Below are 16,900 nucleotides of genomic sequence, written 5' to 3' on the forward strand. Positions count from 1 at the left end.
CAAATGATCTTGGGAGTCCTAGAAATTCAGTGTTCATTTCCTGGTGGAGGCCAGAGGGGTAGGCCCTGGACCACCTACTTCTGCTAAACTGCAAACATAGTTAACATATATAACTTCCTATGTGCCAGGGACCAGTTTAAGCATTTTGAGGACATAAACTCAGTTAATTCTAACAAGTCTGTAAAATAGTTACTATTATTGTGCCTATTTTTAAAAAGATTTTTTATTTGGGCGCCTGGGTGGCTCAGTTGGTTAAGCGACTGCCTTCGGCTCAGGTCATGATCCTGGAGTCCCGGGATCGAGTCCCACATCGGGTTCCCTGCTCAGCGGGGAGTCTGCTTCTCCCTCTGACCCTCCCCCCTCTCATGCTCTCTGTCTCTCATTCTCTCTCTCGCAAATAAATAAAATCTTAAAGAAAAAAAAAAAAAGAAAGGCTATTTGCCTTTTAAAAAGATTTTTTATTTTATTTATTTGACAGAGAGAGACACAGCGAGAGAAGGAACACAAGCAGGGGGAGTGGGAGAGGGAGAGGGAGAAGCAGGCTTCCTGCTGAAAAGGGAGCCCAATTTGGGGCTCGATCCCAGGACCCCAGGATCATGACCGAAGGCAGACGCTTAACGACTGAGCCACCCAGGCGCCCCTATTGCGCCTATTTTAAAGATGACACAAAAAGATTGTCATTTAGCCAAGATCACATCATGAGTGGGTGGTATTGTCATAATAGAATCCAAGGAGTCCCTTGTTTTTAAAGACTACCCTAAAAAGCATTCCTTACCTAATAGTTTAATACTACTGATCCAGCCTAAGTTTGAGGAGAAGTGCTTTAAGGAAATGAAAACTTTTCCTAAGGGAACATTGAACAAGATAATAAAAGAGCAAGTAGTCGGATCTCTTTCTGGGGCTCTTTCCCATGGCTCCGCCTCGGTCCCACCTTGTCTTTCTCCTCTCTGCCTGGAGTCTCCAGAAAAGTCCAGGACTTGGCAAGAAAAGAGGGAGGAGGAAAGCGCGACCCCGCCACCGTGTCAGCAGGAGCCAAGCGGGTCCCCGGCAACAGCAACCTGTAATTTGAAAGGTCCTCTTCGCGGCTGCGCGACTCCAACCTCGAGTTTAGGGACATTGCTAGGGCCAGAGCTAGTTGGGTGTCTATTCCGCCGAGGGCGCGGGACAGCAGGTGCAACCAACCCGCGCTCCCAAAGGCGAAGTGACAGCAGTTGGTTTCCCCAGATTCCTATTGGGGGGTTCCCCACTTGCGGGTTCTGAGAGTCCCAGAATTCTTCGAGGTCAGCCACTCATGGCTCAGAATCCCCAGCCCCGCCCCCTTCTCAGGGGCCCTAAAAGCTCCCAGAACAGTCCTATTTCTTTAGCATTGGGGGAGACTGGACCCCAGCCTCTGTTCAGAGCGCAGAGAGCACAGGTCTTCTGCCCACGAACGCCGGTGGCTGAGAGCCGGACTGCGCCCCGAACCTTCTGGCCAATCAGGAGCCACGTTCTCAAGCGCTCCTTTCCCGCCCCGCCCCTCCCGTCTCCATGGAAACGCTCCGAGTGTCTACTCCGAGGCCTCGGGCTTCCATTTCGGTCCAGCGGGGCTGCGGCCATTGTTTGTGTAGACCGACTATTTTGGCCGGTCCCGTCCCCCTCAGAGGCTCCATAAGTGACGCGGACTCTCGGGAGCACCGAGCCAGAAGCGGACAAGGGCGGGGAGAGCTGTGGCTGAAGAAAGAGTGGCAGAAAAGGGAGGGTGAGGGGCCGAGAATTGGCTCCGGCTTAGAAATCCCGAAGACACCAGTGTAGGTGGGTCCTTCACAGCCGCCCTCCTCAAGTTAAAACCGAATATGGGGAAGGGGAGAGGAGGACAGAGGCAGCTTAGACCCTGGAGCCGGGGTGCTCGGGGTTGGAAAGTGTTCGGGTGGAGCTCGGATCGGGGGGTCTGGACGTGGAACGGAGGCCGCGCGGATCCGTGGCCTTGACGCGGGCAGATCCCACTCCTTGAGAACCGTTTGGGTGTCTGAATCCAAAAACACTCGGGCAGCCCGTGGCGCACTGGGGGAGCCCAAACCTGTGCTGCTCTTGAAATGGCCATGAATCGGCCCCCCCCCCCCCCCACCCCGCCTCGCTAGGGAAAGAGGGCTCTTAACTGTTTATCATTTTCCCCAGGGACTTGTGATCACCAAGGCAGGACCAGGGTAGCAAAGGCTCATGTCCCCATTTTACAGGTGAGGAAAGTGAGGCCCTAGGAGGTCTAGAAGTTTGGTCATTTTCAAAGTTCTACAAGTAGTTAGTGATAGACCTGAGACTGATCAGGTCCTGGGAACGCTAGATCTGGCATCCTTTAAGATTCTAGGTACTCTGATAATAAATCCAGTATTTCTGTTGTAATAAGTACAGGAGAGCAATGGAATTCTCTTTCTACTTTATTGATTGAACAAGAAAAATACTTTTAGAAAAAAACTAAGTGTCGTATTTCTAGTTTATTATTCTTGTTAATAATTAACTAAGAAAGCTTTGAGACTCAGGTTAAATTACATAGAGAGCATCTGCATCCCTGGAGGGACTGTGAGATCAAATTCTGTTTTCATGCCCAAACTAGAATGGTACCTTTGAAGTTTTTAAAGGTTCAGAAATAAAGTCCTGGGTGCCAGTTCTCACAACTCTCCTATCTGGCCCTTGAAATGGAACAGAAATGTTCTTGGGTTCTTTCTGGCCTCTAAGAGGTTTGGGGGGGGGTCACACCCAGTTAGTGCATGGGGATCGTAGTGAGTTTGGGAATTGCAAGGCATGCTCAATCTTTCATTCCTCCTTTCTTCTCCCTCAGCTCAGACTCCTCAAAACTCCACCCTTGCCCAAAAGAGAAGCATAAACGAGGAAGGAATGCTCACTCTTTTCCTCATAGACTGATCCCAGGTGAGTAGGATTGTCTTTTCTCATTTATATAAATGCCCCTGAATTCTCCACAGGTGGTGGGAGTAAGAAGCAGCGGCAATGGGGATGGATGGACCAGATAGAATAGAAAATGTTCCTCACTTGACTGAGAAGCTTCCAAGCCTCCTATGTAGCATTTCTCTGCCTCCCATCCAGTGTCTTTTTCCAACATTTACTCATTTATTCAGCCATCATCCAGGTCTGTTGTATAATATTCTTGATGCTCTGAGGTAAGGAAATATGTAAGAATGGTCTTTTCTTAACATGGGGGAGATAAGCCATATGAGGTTAATAATAATGTCTCAAGTTATACATTAAACAGTGTCAGAATGAGTGGCACTTAAAAGACAGAAACAGAAGCTCAGGTTTGAAAAATCATCATGAACAGGAAGATATTATTCTAGACAGGAAGATAATCATTTAGTCTCAGGCAGAAATTGAGGGGAGAATAAGAAAACTGAGCTAGTAACTGGAGAGTGTTTAAGTATGCATACGTGAGGTGAGGCCACATTGTGGAAGGCTATTCATGTTTAATTGGTTACTTATTATTGTGCACCACTCAGTCCTCTGCACTTCAGAGGCAGCCATTACTGATATTTGGATCTATTTATTTACAGTCTTTTATCTAATATTTGATATACATACATAATCTGTACAGACATTTATACATATATATACATATATGTACACATACATATAACTGTAGACACAAAGGTAATCTAACATACATGTATGTAGAGAGATTAGTATATATAAAAAAATTTAACATGATAAATATGTTCCATGAGGGCAGAGAATATTTCCAGTACATAGAACTATGCCTAGGGACGCCTGGGTGGCTCAGTTGGTTAAGCGGCTGCCTTCGGCCCGGGTCATGATCCCAGAGTCCTGGGATTGAGTCCCGCATCAGGCTCCTTGCTCAGCGGGGAGCCTGCTTCTCCCTCTCTCTCCCTCTGCTTGTGCTCTCTCTGTCAAATAAATAAAATCTTAAAAAAAAAAAAAAACTATGCCTAGCATGTAGTAAGCCCTCATTGAATATTTGTTGGATGTATGGATAGCTGTTATATATATAATTTTTTCATTGTTAAATATATATTATATATAAATATAATTAACATTTTTTCTAAATATTTTTTGGTAGCCTGAGTTTTAGTGACTATATAATATTACATTCCAAGTATGTATCATTCCATCCCAGATATATGGGCTTTATTCTAGGTATATATGTTCCCTTCCAGCCATATGTACTTTATTTAAATCATTTTGGGGGAAAAACGTAAGTAATTCTCAATATTTTGCTGTCATAAAATTTTTCTATTAAATATTTTTATACATAATTTATTTAGTGTATCTCTTTATAACCTCAAGATATGCTCTGAGAAACAGGATAACAGTAAAGGAATAAAAACATGTTTTAGACTTTTGAAAAACTTAAGTTATTTTTTTAGAAATACATGAATTAACTTTTTTTTTTTTAAAGATTTTATTTATTTATTTGACAGAGAGAGACACAGCAAGAGAGGGAACACAAGCAGGGGGAGTGGTAGAGGGAGAAGCAGGTCTCCCGCGGAGCAGGGAGCCCAATGCGGGGCTCGATCCCAGGACCCTGGGATCATGACCTGAGCCAAAGGCAGACGCTTAACGACTGAGCCACCCAGGCACCCATGCATGAATTAACTTTTATAACCATTTGAGGAAAGATATTATCTTTCTGAACCTTTACCAGCTTTGAGTATTAAGATTTTGCTTTGAATTGCATCCCTTTAATCTTTAGTAAGGTTGACCATTTTTTACATACATTTACTGGTCATTTGCATTCCTTCTTTGACATACGTAATGTATGCCTCTTGACATGCATTACTTTTTTTCCTACTAAATTTTCTGTTTGTATTTGATAAAAGATATTCTTTGTATGTAAAAGATATAAACCATTTGTTAAAGGCTCTATTTCTCCAATTGTTTGCCTTTTGCTTTTAAGGACTTCTTTGTTTATAGGAGTTTCACATTTGTATAAAGTGAAATCTTATTTCTTTTTATTTATATAGTATTATGCTTTGAGAGCTCTTCTTCACCCCCAAATACAATACATAATTACTTTTGTTTTTCTCAACTGTTTTTTATAGTTTCAGGTATTTAAAAGTTAACTCTGAAACCTGTCAGGTATTTATTTTGGTGTGAGAAATGACAGAACTTAAACATTTTTCCTCCCACTTATTTTTTTCTAGTAACATTTACTTTTTCCATTGATTGTGGTGCTACCTTTTTATATGCCAAATTACTAAATTTTTTACATAAACATACACATATACAAATGTACACACAGACCACTTTAGGGGTTGTCCTGTTTCATGGACCCATCTCTCAGTTCTTATACTGCTATCCAAGTGTATTTAATTTTGTTCCTTTATATGTAGTATGCTTAATGGGCAAAACAGAGGAATTTAGCCTTTCTTTTTCCACATTTAGGGATAAAGAAAAGGAAGATGCCTCATTTTAGAAAAGAAGTAAAAGTTTCTTATAATAAGTTTTAGATATTGAATATATTAACTTTTCAGTATTTTTTTTAGTATTGATTATTGGTCAAGATACAGGCTCTGGACCCATTATCTAAGATTGTTTCATGCCTCTACCACTTCTGAGTTATGTGAAATAGATTGCATTACTTAACCAGTTTCTCAGCTCTCAAGTGGGGAAATAGAACTTACTAGGGTTAAGATGTAAACATGTAAAAACCAGCACAGCCTGACAAACAGAATCACTAACAATGGTTACTATTATGTTAGCTATTGTTTAAAATATAATGCATATCTGATACAACTCTCTCTAGTCACTAAGACATAAGAATTGAGGCAGGGAATCTAGCCTTTTTTTTTTTTTTTTTTTGCTAAAGGCTAGTCAGATGATCCAGCATCATTAATTATATAAGCCATCTTATCCACACAAATTTGATATTACCTTTACCATGTTTAGAATTTACTGCTATATTTAGGTCCATTTCCAGATTTCTATTGATCTTCTCTATTCCTGTGTCAACCTCATGGTGTTATAATTAGAGCTACAGAGTTTTAATATACCATGGGGTTAGTCTCCTCTCATTATTTCTTTTTAACACTTTTCCTTTTCCTTTTCCTCACAAAAGTACTTGAAAATCAGTTTCTCAGACCCTCCCCCAAACCTATTGTATCACTGAAAATGTAGATAAGTTTAGTGATAACAAAATTATGTTTATTTCTCCTACCTAAGATTGAAGAGTGTTTTCTAAATTCAAAAGCTACATTTATCTAGGTTCTAAGTATTTTGTTAAGCTTGTAGGAATTTTTATATTTATTTGAGAGAGAGACAGACAGAGTACAAGGAGGGGGAGAGGCAGAGGGAGAGGGAGAAACAGACTCCCCGCTGAGCTGGGAGCCCAACATGGTTCTGGGCTCCATCCCAGGACCTGGAGATCATGACCTGAGCTGAAGGCAGACGTTCAACAAATCTGAACCACCCAGGCGCCCTGGGATTTATATTTTTTAATTGCTATTGTAAATGTCATTTTAAAAAAATTTATTTTTATTTATTTGAGAGAGAGAGAGCAAGCAATGGGTAGGGGCAGAGAGAAAAGCAGGATCCCGCTGAGCAGGGATCCTGATGCAGGGCTCTATCCCAGGATCCTGAGATCATGACCTGAGCCAAAGGCAGCCATTTAACTCCGACTGAGCCACCCAGGCGCCCCCATAAATGTCATTTTAAAAACACCTTTTAAAAGCGGCGCTTGGGTGGCTCAGTCGGTTAAAATACCTTTTAATGATTATGTCTGAACTTTCTAAATTATATAATTGTATTTTACATGGTTAACTAATTTGAACTTGTATTGTGATGCATTACATGCATACAAAAGAATATACTAAAATGTTTTATATAGACATGTAGACTATCAATATTTTTAAAAGTCCCCCTACTGACCCCACAATTTCATTCCTTCCTTTTCCTAAAGAGGCAACTGCTATCTTAAATGTTGTGTTTATTCCTTAAATGGAATCACTGTCTATATTCTTCTGTGATTTGTTTCTTTAGTATAATGTTAATTTTTACAGTGCATCCTTGTTGATTTACGTAGCTATAGCTTTTTTCACTGCTGTGTACTGTTTCACAAAATGACAACTTACTTATCCATCCTACTGTTGTTGGGCCTTTTGTATTGCTTCTAGTTTTTTGCTATTACAGCAGTTATACTGAAAATGTTGTACATATCTTCTGGTATGTATGTGTAAGTTTCTCTAGGGTACAAACCTAGTATTAAAATTTCTGGGACATTGACTTTCCTTATAATTACTAATGATTTTCAGTTGATTTTCTTGGGTTTCCTACATACAACTATATCCTTCATAATTGTCTGCTTGTATTGTCAAGTGCTTTCATTAGTGGTTTAAAAATAATGAATCTGCAGTATCTTTAAAGGTTGTTTCCAGTGTTAATGGGAATGCTTTTAATGTTTTACTTTTGGATATGAGATATATTTGCATGTCTTCATTTTTGTTTTGCTAACTTGCTTTGTTTGTAGTTTTAAATGAAGGACCCATGTTGCATTTTAAGAAGGACCTTTTTGGCACTGATTAAAATATATGACTTTTTTTTTTCTTTTTCTTTTTTTATTGTTATATTAATCACCATATATTACATCATTAGTTTTTGATGAAGTGTTCCATGATTCATTGTTTGTGCATAACACCCAGTGCTCCATGCAGAACATGCCCCCTTGAATACCCATCACCAGACTAACCCATCCCCCCACTCTCCTCCCCTCTAGAACCCTCAGTTTGTTTTTCAGAGTCCATCGTCTCTCATGGTTCGTCTCCCCCAATATATGACTTTTCTTATTTGACATTATTATGACAGAGTTAATAGATTTCTTCCTTTGGATCTTTCTTTACCGTTTGGAATAAACCACCACTCCATCATGCTATAACATGCTTTGGTATTATAGCAGATTGCATTTGCATTTTCCAAAGGTGGCCACACCTATAACATACCTGACTCTTCATGCTTGTTTTACAATGTGACTTACTCTTCCCACCAAAAAGTAGGATCTGTGTCCCCGCTTCTCAAATCTGGCTAGGGCTTGTGATCACCTCAACCAGTAGAGTACAGTGGAAGTGATGCTATGTGACTTCGAGAGCTAAGTCATAGAAAGGATGCAGCTTTTGCTTGCCTCCATGTTGAGAGGTAGCCCAGGCCACATAACCAAGTACAAAGAAACAGACCTTCCATCAACAGTCACAACCAGCCTGCCAGCCATGTGTGTGAGCCACTCTGAAAGTGAATCCTCCAGCCCAATCAGGCCACTACTCAACAATCTCATAAGGGATCTGAGCTAGAACTGCCCAGCCAGGCCATTCTGGATTTCTGACCCAGGGAAATTATGAAAGATAATATTATTGTGTGAAGCCACCACATTTTGGAGTAATTAGTTCTGTGGCAGTATGTTATAAATAATAGGTGTTGCTGGATTTTATTAGCCTTATGTTTTCCTTTATTTATTCTTGAAGTTTACATCAATATTCATTAATAATATAGTATAGATCTATAGTTTTCTGACTGTTATTATCTCAGTGTTTTCCTGAATGTTTTAAAATTTTTGCTAGTTTTTCTATATGTTTGGAACAATTTAATAACTCCAAATTTGTTCCTTGAAAATTTGAAAGAATTTATGTAAGAAAACTTTTGGGTTGGTTATTTTTGAAGGTCATAGTTCTTTGATAATTTGAGCAATTTCTTTCATAAAACTGACCTGTTCAGGTATTTTCTCTTTATGACATATTGGTTTTCTAGGAAAAAATATATTTCCTATTAAGATTTATTTTTAAAGAGCTGTGGAAAGTGCCCATCTAACATTCAGTTAAATTTTTATCTGTTGCCATTTCCCCAATGTCAATTCTAACTTTTTTTCTATTTATGCTCACTTCTTTCTCCCCCTTTGGTTAGCTAGCTGGTAATTTATCTATTTTATTAATATTTTTCTTCTAAAGAACTGGCTCTTGGATTCATTTCAGAATGATAAATGTTTTTCAACTCCACCATTTTCTTTTGCTCACTCTATAGCTTTCCCTTTAAAAAAAAATATTTATTTGGGAGACAGAGAGCACAAGCAGGGGAAGCAGCAGAGGGAGAGGGAGAAGCGGGCTCCCCACTGAGGAAGGAGCCCGACATGGGGCTCGATCCCAGGCTCCTGGGATCATGACCTGAGCCGAAGGCAGCCACCCAGGTGTCCCCACTTTAAGTGTTTAATCCATCTAGTGTCCACATTGTATATGATACTAAGTTGGAATCCATTTTTATTTTTTTTCAGTTACTCAGTTTTCACACCACCATGTAGTAAACAATCCATTCTTTCCTTTTATTTTTAATGCCATCTTTATTATTAATGTGTCATATATAAACAAGCACCGTCTGAATCTTCCATGCTGTTCTACTGGTCTATTTGTCAGTTCTGATTTTACTGTTGTAGTTTGGCAGTATGTCACTATTTGGTAAGGCAAGTCTTCCTGCTTGGTTTACTTAAGTCTCTATAGTATACCCTTTTTTTCTTTCCCTGTAAATTTTAGGGGGAAAAGTATATTGCATTCCTCAAAAAAATCCAGTTGGAATTTGGGGGTATATTGAATTTAATTCAACCCATTCAAGAACATGGAAGGATGCATCTCCTTTTATTTAGGTCTTCTTTCTGCTTATTCTAATTTAAATGTTATCTTCAGAGAGTTCTTTATATTCTTGGCTTAGTGTTTTTGTTTTTTTGTTTTGCTTTTTGTGAATGGTGTCCTCTTTTCTAGCAGTTGATTGCTGATACAGTTATGCTTTATTGTATCTGGTAATTTTGCTGAGCTCTGATAAGTTTATGGTTTATCTGTTTTTCTAGGTAGATTGCCACAATATATGCAAATAGTTACATTTTTTGTTTTTACTTCTAATCTTTATGCCTGTTGTTTCATTTTCTTACAGTATTTGTCAGATCTTTGGTACTGTGTTGAAAGCAATGGTGATGGTAGTCACTCGTACCTTGTTTACCATAATAAAAGGAATACAAAGTTTGTCCATTCAGCTTAATGTTTGATATAGGTTCCTAATATGTAACCTTTACCAATTGAGAGGGTTTTTAATTCCTACTTTGCTAAAAGTTTTTAAAGACCATATAAAGGTGTTGCATTATAAACTTTATCACATGGTTTCTCTTCATCAGTTAATTATGGTTTTCTTCTGTAGTCTATTAATATAGTAAATTATGTTGATAGATTTTCTCATATGAACTGTCCTTCCTTCCTATAATAAACCATGCTTGATCATGATGCATATTTTTAATATATTTCTGAATTCAATTACCTAATATTTAGGATTTTTATAGATTTATAAAATTTACAAATGGGACTCTAATCTAACTTTTTTGTATTGTCTTTATCTGGTCTTGGAGTCAAGATTACACTAGTCACATGATGAGCTAGCAATTTTCACTTTCTATTTTCTAAAACAATTTGGTTGTAATGGTAATTAACCGCTAATAGAATGTTTGCTAGAACAATAATACTTATTGCATAGCAAATTACATTTAGCAGTTTAAAATAACACACATTTATTATGTCACTCAATTTCTAAGGGTCAGGAAGCTGGGAGCAGCAATAGCTGTGTGGTTCTGGCTCAGGGTCTCCCATGAGGCTGCAGTCAAGCTGTCAGCAGGAATGCAGACACTGGAAAGCTTCACTAGGGCCAGAGGATCCTCTGCTAAGATGGTTTTCACTCATGTGGCTGTTGGCAGGATGCCTTATTTCTCACTGAGGACAGAGGCCTCAGTTCCTTGCCACATGGCCTCTTCACAGGACTCCTAAGTGTTCTCCCCACATGGAAGGCAGCTTCTCCAAGAGTGAGTGAGCTAAGAAAAAGGGCAGGGAGGAAGCTGCAGTACCTTAAGAACTAGTCTTGAAAGCTGCACACCATTACTTCTTCCCTTCTGTTTTTTTATATAATATTCATCAGAAGTGAGTCCTTCAGTCTAGCCCACGCTCAAAGGGTGGGGAACTGGCTACACCTCTTGAAGGGAAGGGAATCAATAAATTGTGGACATATTTTAAAACCACCACAAATAAGATAGACCTATATGTACTGAAATGTGAAGTTGTACATTATATATTATGTGAAAAATGCAAACCAGGGTTGTTATGTCTTTGTTAAGAAAAAAATGTCAGTGGGGTATGTATATTTGTGGGTATGCCTGAAAAAAAGTCAGAAAGGACTGAGTAAAAACTATCCTTCACTAAGCCCTAGTGAAGCTTTCCAGTGTCTCCAAGTTATTTGTGGAGGGTAGGCCTTCAGTTTTTACTTATATTACTTCAGAATTATTTAAAAATTTTATGAATTTCTTTTCAGTAAGAGCAACTAGACCCAATCTCTAGTATATATTTTTAAGATTTATTCATTTATTTTAGAGAGAGAGAGAGAATGCATGAGCAAGGGGAGGGATAGAGGGGGAGAGAGAATCCTCAAGCAGACTCCCTGCTGAGCAGTAGCCTGAGGTGGGCTTGATCCTAGGACCCAGGGGTCCCGAGCTGAAATCAAGAGTTGGCCACTTAACTGACTGTGCCACCCAGGTGTCCCTCTAGTATAATTTTTTAAAGAAATTCTTAAATATTTAAAAAAAAATAAAGCCAATAACAGGCTGAGTTTAATTTTCTGTACTTCTTACAAAATAAGGAACCAGTGAGTTCATTTCTGTTCTGTTCTGACTCCAGTATTCAGTCCTACAGTCTGGGCTTCTAAGCATCCCATTTTTCTTTTCTTATTTTATTTATATTTTCATTTGTATGTGTTAAAATAGACGTATATTTTAAGTTTTTAACATTTATTTTATAAACATTTAAAAATAGCATTGAATTTTCTCATTCTTGAGTTTTTTTTTTTTTAAGATTTTATTTATTTATTTGAGAGAGAGAATGAGAGATAGAGAGCACGAGAGGGAAGAGGGTCAGAGGGAGAAGCAGACTCCCTGCTGAGCCGGGAGCCCGATGTGGGACTCGATCCCAGGACTCCAGGATCATGACCTGAGCCGAAGGCAGTCGCTTAACCAACTGAGCCACCCAGGCGCCCTCATTCTTGAGTTCTTATTTGTGGTTAGTACTTCATTGTTTAGGCATGGATTTTCATGTAGTTTATTTGGAAAGCAGTACCTGGGTGGTGTATTTTGAATCCTTGAACATTTCAGTACATCTTCCCATTGTCCTTTTGTTAACACAATAAGGACGTACATGGAAATTATTTACAACCCTTTACCAAGTTGTTTTTGACTCCTCTGACTTCGACTTAGTAGGTACGCCACTATTTTGTAACTGCATGACCTTGTACAAGTTACTTAATCTTGTTAAATGTTGGTTTCCTTATTCCTTTAGTGTTGATAATTCTACCTTATAGGATAGTTGTGATAATGAAATAACAGCCCTTTTCAAATAACTTCTTGATAATATTTAACTGCTATGATTATACCGATTGATAGCTATGATATTCTAGTTTTCCTCCATGAAAAGTATCTTTTTTCTTTATTCATAGTATTTACTAAACATTTTTATTGAACTTTAGAATTGAGAATGTCATCAAAGAAATTAAAAGAATTTGTCACATAACCAATTTATGAGCTGTTCTCTCCACTAAAAGTATTTTTAGGCAGTTTGAATACATATATTTATCTCTTCTTTCTAAAACTTCATGATGATAGTAAGAAACTAAAAACTGTATGAACCTGCAATGATGAAGTAAAGAGCCATCAGCAAATGAGGAATTTCTACAAAAACTTGGAAAGGTTACCTGGGTGCCTCAGTCAGTTGGGCGTCTGGCTCTTGATTTCAGCCTAGGTCGTGATCTCGGGGTGGTGGGATCAAGCCTCACCTCAGGCTCCACACTCAGCCCAGAGTCTGCTTGGGATTTTCTCTCCTTCTTCCTCTGCAACCCCACCAACCCCCACGTGTACACTCATTCTCTCAACAAATAAATATATAAATAAATAAGTAAAACAAAAAACAACAAACAACCCAAAACTTGGAAAGCAACAGGAGCAACAGTGATAAGAACCGCAAAGGGCTAAAAACGTGACATCCTGGAATGCTCCACAGGGGAATAAGCACAAGAAGGATTTGATAAGCCCTGTGAACTTCAGGGAAGCTGAGGATGCATCCATACCACTGGAGGCCGAGGGCCAGTCAAAAGAGGACCCTAAAATATTTCCAGAGAGCAAAGAAAAAGTTGCTTGCAAAGGAATTAGAGTTAAAAAAAAAAAAAAAAAGTCTTAGAAACAACAGTGAAGGCATATGAACAGTGAAGCAATTCTGAGAAAAATTCTTTTCACTCTAGAATTTGATACCCAGCCACTTGTGAGTGATGATAAGGACTTCAAGCATACAGTGTAACCATGCTTGGAGATTCTCCTTTAAACCAAATGTGTGTCCTGAAGAAAACCTTGCCTGTTTCTCACTTTGCTTTTTTTCAGTGGCCATGGAATTAACATAAGCTTGACTGAACTCATTTGGGTGTATACCTCCCAATTAATGGAGTAAATCACAAAAGGGGAAGAAGTACATGATCTTGAAAATGGAGCACTAAAGAATAGCCAGCCCAGATTGGAGCAGGAGGATGAACACTTCCAGAATAAAAAGGGTTGGGGGATCAATTGACTTAATCTTTTTCAATCATTACTTGCTAATTTTTAAAATTGGGATAATAATGGTATCTACAAGAGAGGGTGGCTGTGAGGACTACTTGAAATATATGTGAAGTCCTTAGCCCAGTGGTTAGCAGACAGATGCTATATAAATGTTTCTGATGACTGTGATGGGCTTCAGTGACTGGATACATTATTTAGCCATCCCTGTGATTATGTCTCCTCTTAACCTTTCTTGTTTTTCTTCATTATTGAAGTTCTTTCTTTTTTTATTTCATTTGTCACTTATGTTACCTGCTGAATGGCTGTTTCTTTGTCCATCTTCTCCCTTAGATCTCTTCTTCCTGGAAAACCTGATCTTTGACCAGATGGCAGTAACATTTGAAGATGTGACTGTTATTTTTACTTGGGAGGAGTGGAAATTCCTAGATTCTTCTCAAAAAAAGCTCTACAGAGAGGTCATGTGGGAGAACTACACAAATGTCATGTCAGTAGGTAAAGTTATCCCAGCTCTTAGGTAATAGAATTAGTTTCTTCTGGGACCAGTTTTGTTGAGTATTTTGGTTCTTTATCTAGGTATTGTATTGAGATAGAAGAAATACGACCCTCAGAAATGGGTCATAAATCGGATGACAGAAGGTAGAGCAAGACCTCTCCCAAGACACCTAGGCAATGTAATTAATAGGTATTTGTGATTTTTATTCTTATTTATTTTCTGGATTACACTTAAAATACAGATCTCCACACGTAATCAATTTTGTGTGGTCCTAAATTTGTTCTCTCTTCATACTATTTATACAAGTTAGCTTTTGCTGTATAACAAACTACCCCAAACTTAGTGACTTCAACATTATTTTTCATGATTCTAATTGGTTAGATGGATCTTCTCTCATAGAGTGATCTGACTGGGGCTCGATGGTCTAAGACGAGACTGGACTGTCTGACTTACATGTCTGGCAGTTGGTTGATATCAGTGGGGATAATGGGAATGTGTTGACCATATGTCCCTCTTCAAGCAGGCTAGCTCAGGCTTGTTTACCTGGTGGTGGTCACAGGATTTTCTAGTGAGAGAGAGGGCAAGCCTCAGTATGCAAGCACTTTCAAGTCTCTGCTTGTATCACTTTTGCTATTGTCCCATTAAACAAAGCAAACTGTTAGCCAAGCTAAAGTCAGCATGGAAGGGGAACACCCAAAGGTACAGAGTTCATGCAGCCATTTTTTCACACAATCTGTCACACTCTGCTAGAACAGAAAAATAGAAACAATATTTTATTTCTTATAATAATGCCCCAACTAGAGTAACCTAATTAAATCTCAGTTTTTAAGATGATTTCCATGAAGCATTCAGCCTTACTTGTTTATTTCTAACAGTACTTGGTAAGTAGTAGATGCTCAAGATATATCTGTGGAATGACTGAATAAGTGAATGAATGAATACATATATGAATGAACAAACACATGAATTTCAGACCAGATATGGAGCAGCCTAAGTCATAATCCTTTCCCACTCCCACACACACATATATTCCTATAATTCTGGAAGTCGATACTTGAGATACTTGGAAATTTTTTAAAACCACCTTTATCTCACCAGTGGATTATCTGCTCATTCTTCTTATTCCAGGAAACTGGAAAGAGAGCTACAAACCCCAAGAAGAAGGATTCAGATATTTAGAACATGAAAATCTTCCCTGCTGGCAAGCCTGGAGGAATGCCAGTGCTCAGACATATGAGAATAGAAACTATGTGGAAACTGTCCAAGGAACAGATTCCAAAGACCTAAAGCAACGAGATCTTTCCCACCATCCAGAATGGTTAATACTCTCCACCCAAGTACCAAGATATGGGAACTATGAAATGACTTTTGAAGGTAAAAGTCCCAGGAACTTAAAATATACAAAGTTTATACCTTGGCAGTCCTTCGAAACAAAACATACCCCTCGACAGTATGCTAGAGAAATCAATGTGAATGATTCACACGGTTTTCAAGGAAGCAGATGCCCTCTTGGCATATCTAGGAAAAATCTCTCTCTGGAAAAAGAACAGAAGCTTATAGTTCAACATTCTTATGTCCCAACAGTAGAAACCCTTCCGGAGTACACTGGGGAGCTATGTCAACATGACCTACTGAAAAACTCTATGGAAGAGGAATACTGTGGATGTAATAAATGTAAAGAAATTTATTATTGGAACTCACAGTGTGTTCTCCACAAGAGAAATCAACGTGGAGAAAAGTTCTATCAATGCTCTATTAGCACAGCATGCTTCTCTCAGAGATCAGACCTATACAGACATACAAGAATTCACATAGGTAAGAAGCTGTATGGATGTGATGAAGTTGATGGTAACTTCAGTCAAAGCTTAGGTGTTCACTTTCATCAGAGAGTCTGCACAGGGGAGGTTTCTTATATATGCCACGTGTGTGGTAAGAGCTTCAGTCAGATCTCTAGTCTTCACAATCATCAAAGAGTGCATACAGAAGAGAAACTCTATAAATTTGAGTGTAATAAGGACCTCAGTAGAAATTCATTACTTCACATTCACCAGAGACTTCACATAGGAGAGAAGCCTTTTAAGTGTGATCAGTGTGGTAAGAGTTTTAGTCGGAGTTCAGTACTTCATGTTCATCAGAGAGTCCACACAGGAGAGAAACCATATAAGTGTGATGAGTGTGGCAAGGGCTTCAGTCAGAGCTCAAATCTTCGAATTCATCAGTTAGTCCACACGGGAGAGAAGTCCTATAAATGTGATGACTGTGGTAAGGGCTTTACCCAGCGCTCAAATCTCCAAATTCATCAAAGAGTACATACAGGAGAGAAGCCTTATAAATGTGACGACTGTGGGAAGGACTTTAGTCACAGCTCTGATCTTCGTATTCATCAGAGGGTCCATACTGGGGAAAAACCCTATACTTGTCGTGAATGTGGGAAGGGCTTCAGCAAGAGTTCGAAGCTTCATACTCATCAAAGAGTACATACTGGAGAGAAACCCTATAAATGTGAACAGTGTGGTAAGGGATTCAGTCAGCGTTCACATCTTCTCATTCATCAGAGAGTCCACACAGGAGAGAAACCCTATAAATGTGATGACTGTGGAAAGGGATTTAGTCACAGCTCTAATCTTCACATTCATCAGAGGGTCCACACAGGAGAGAAGCCTTATCAATGCACGAAGTGTGGCAAGGGTTTCAGTCATAGCTCAGCTCTTCGAATTCATCAAAGAGTCCACGCAGAGAAACCTCTTAAGTGCCATGAGTATTATAAGGGATTTGATCAGAATTCACATCTTCACAATAATCACACATGA

The 16,900-nt window shown here is 39.0% G+C and overlaps 1 protein-coding gene across 1 annotated transcript; it reads left to right on the plus strand.

The window, feature by feature from the left end:
* The first annotated feature begins 1,551 nt into the window (after window positions 1-1,551).
* Window positions 1,552-16,900, plus strand: ZNF214 (zinc finger protein 214). Its single transcript, XM_073882986.1, has 5 exons — window positions 1,552-1,791; window positions 2,155-2,213; window positions 2,813-2,901; window positions 13,928-14,089; window positions 15,219-16,900. Exons 2-5 carry the CDS (start codon window positions 2,197-2,199, stop codon window positions 16,898-16,900), a joined length of 1,950 nt encoding a protein of 649 aa, XP_073739087.1. The 5' UTR covers window positions 1,552-1,791; window positions 2,155-2,196.

Source organism: Callorhinus ursinus, unplaced genomic scaffold (genome assembly GCF_003265705.2).
Source record: "Callorhinus ursinus isolate GAN/ISIS: 27379988/994484 unplaced genomic scaffold, GSC_fseal_2.0 scaffold49, whole genome shotgun sequence".
Lineage (NCBI taxonomy): Eukaryota > Metazoa > Chordata > Mammalia > Carnivora > Otariidae > Callorhinus > Callorhinus ursinus.

Coding starts and splice junctions, on each gene's coding strand:
- ZNF214 (XM_073882986.1), top strand. Junction 2,902..13,927: donor TCCTCATAGACTGATCCCAG/GTGAGTAGGATT, acceptor CTTCTCCCTTAG/ATCTCTTCTTCCTGGAAAAC. Junction 14,090..15,218: donor CACAAATGTCATGTCAGTAG/GTAAAGTTATCC, acceptor TTCTTATTCCAG/GAAACTGGAAAGAGAGCTAC.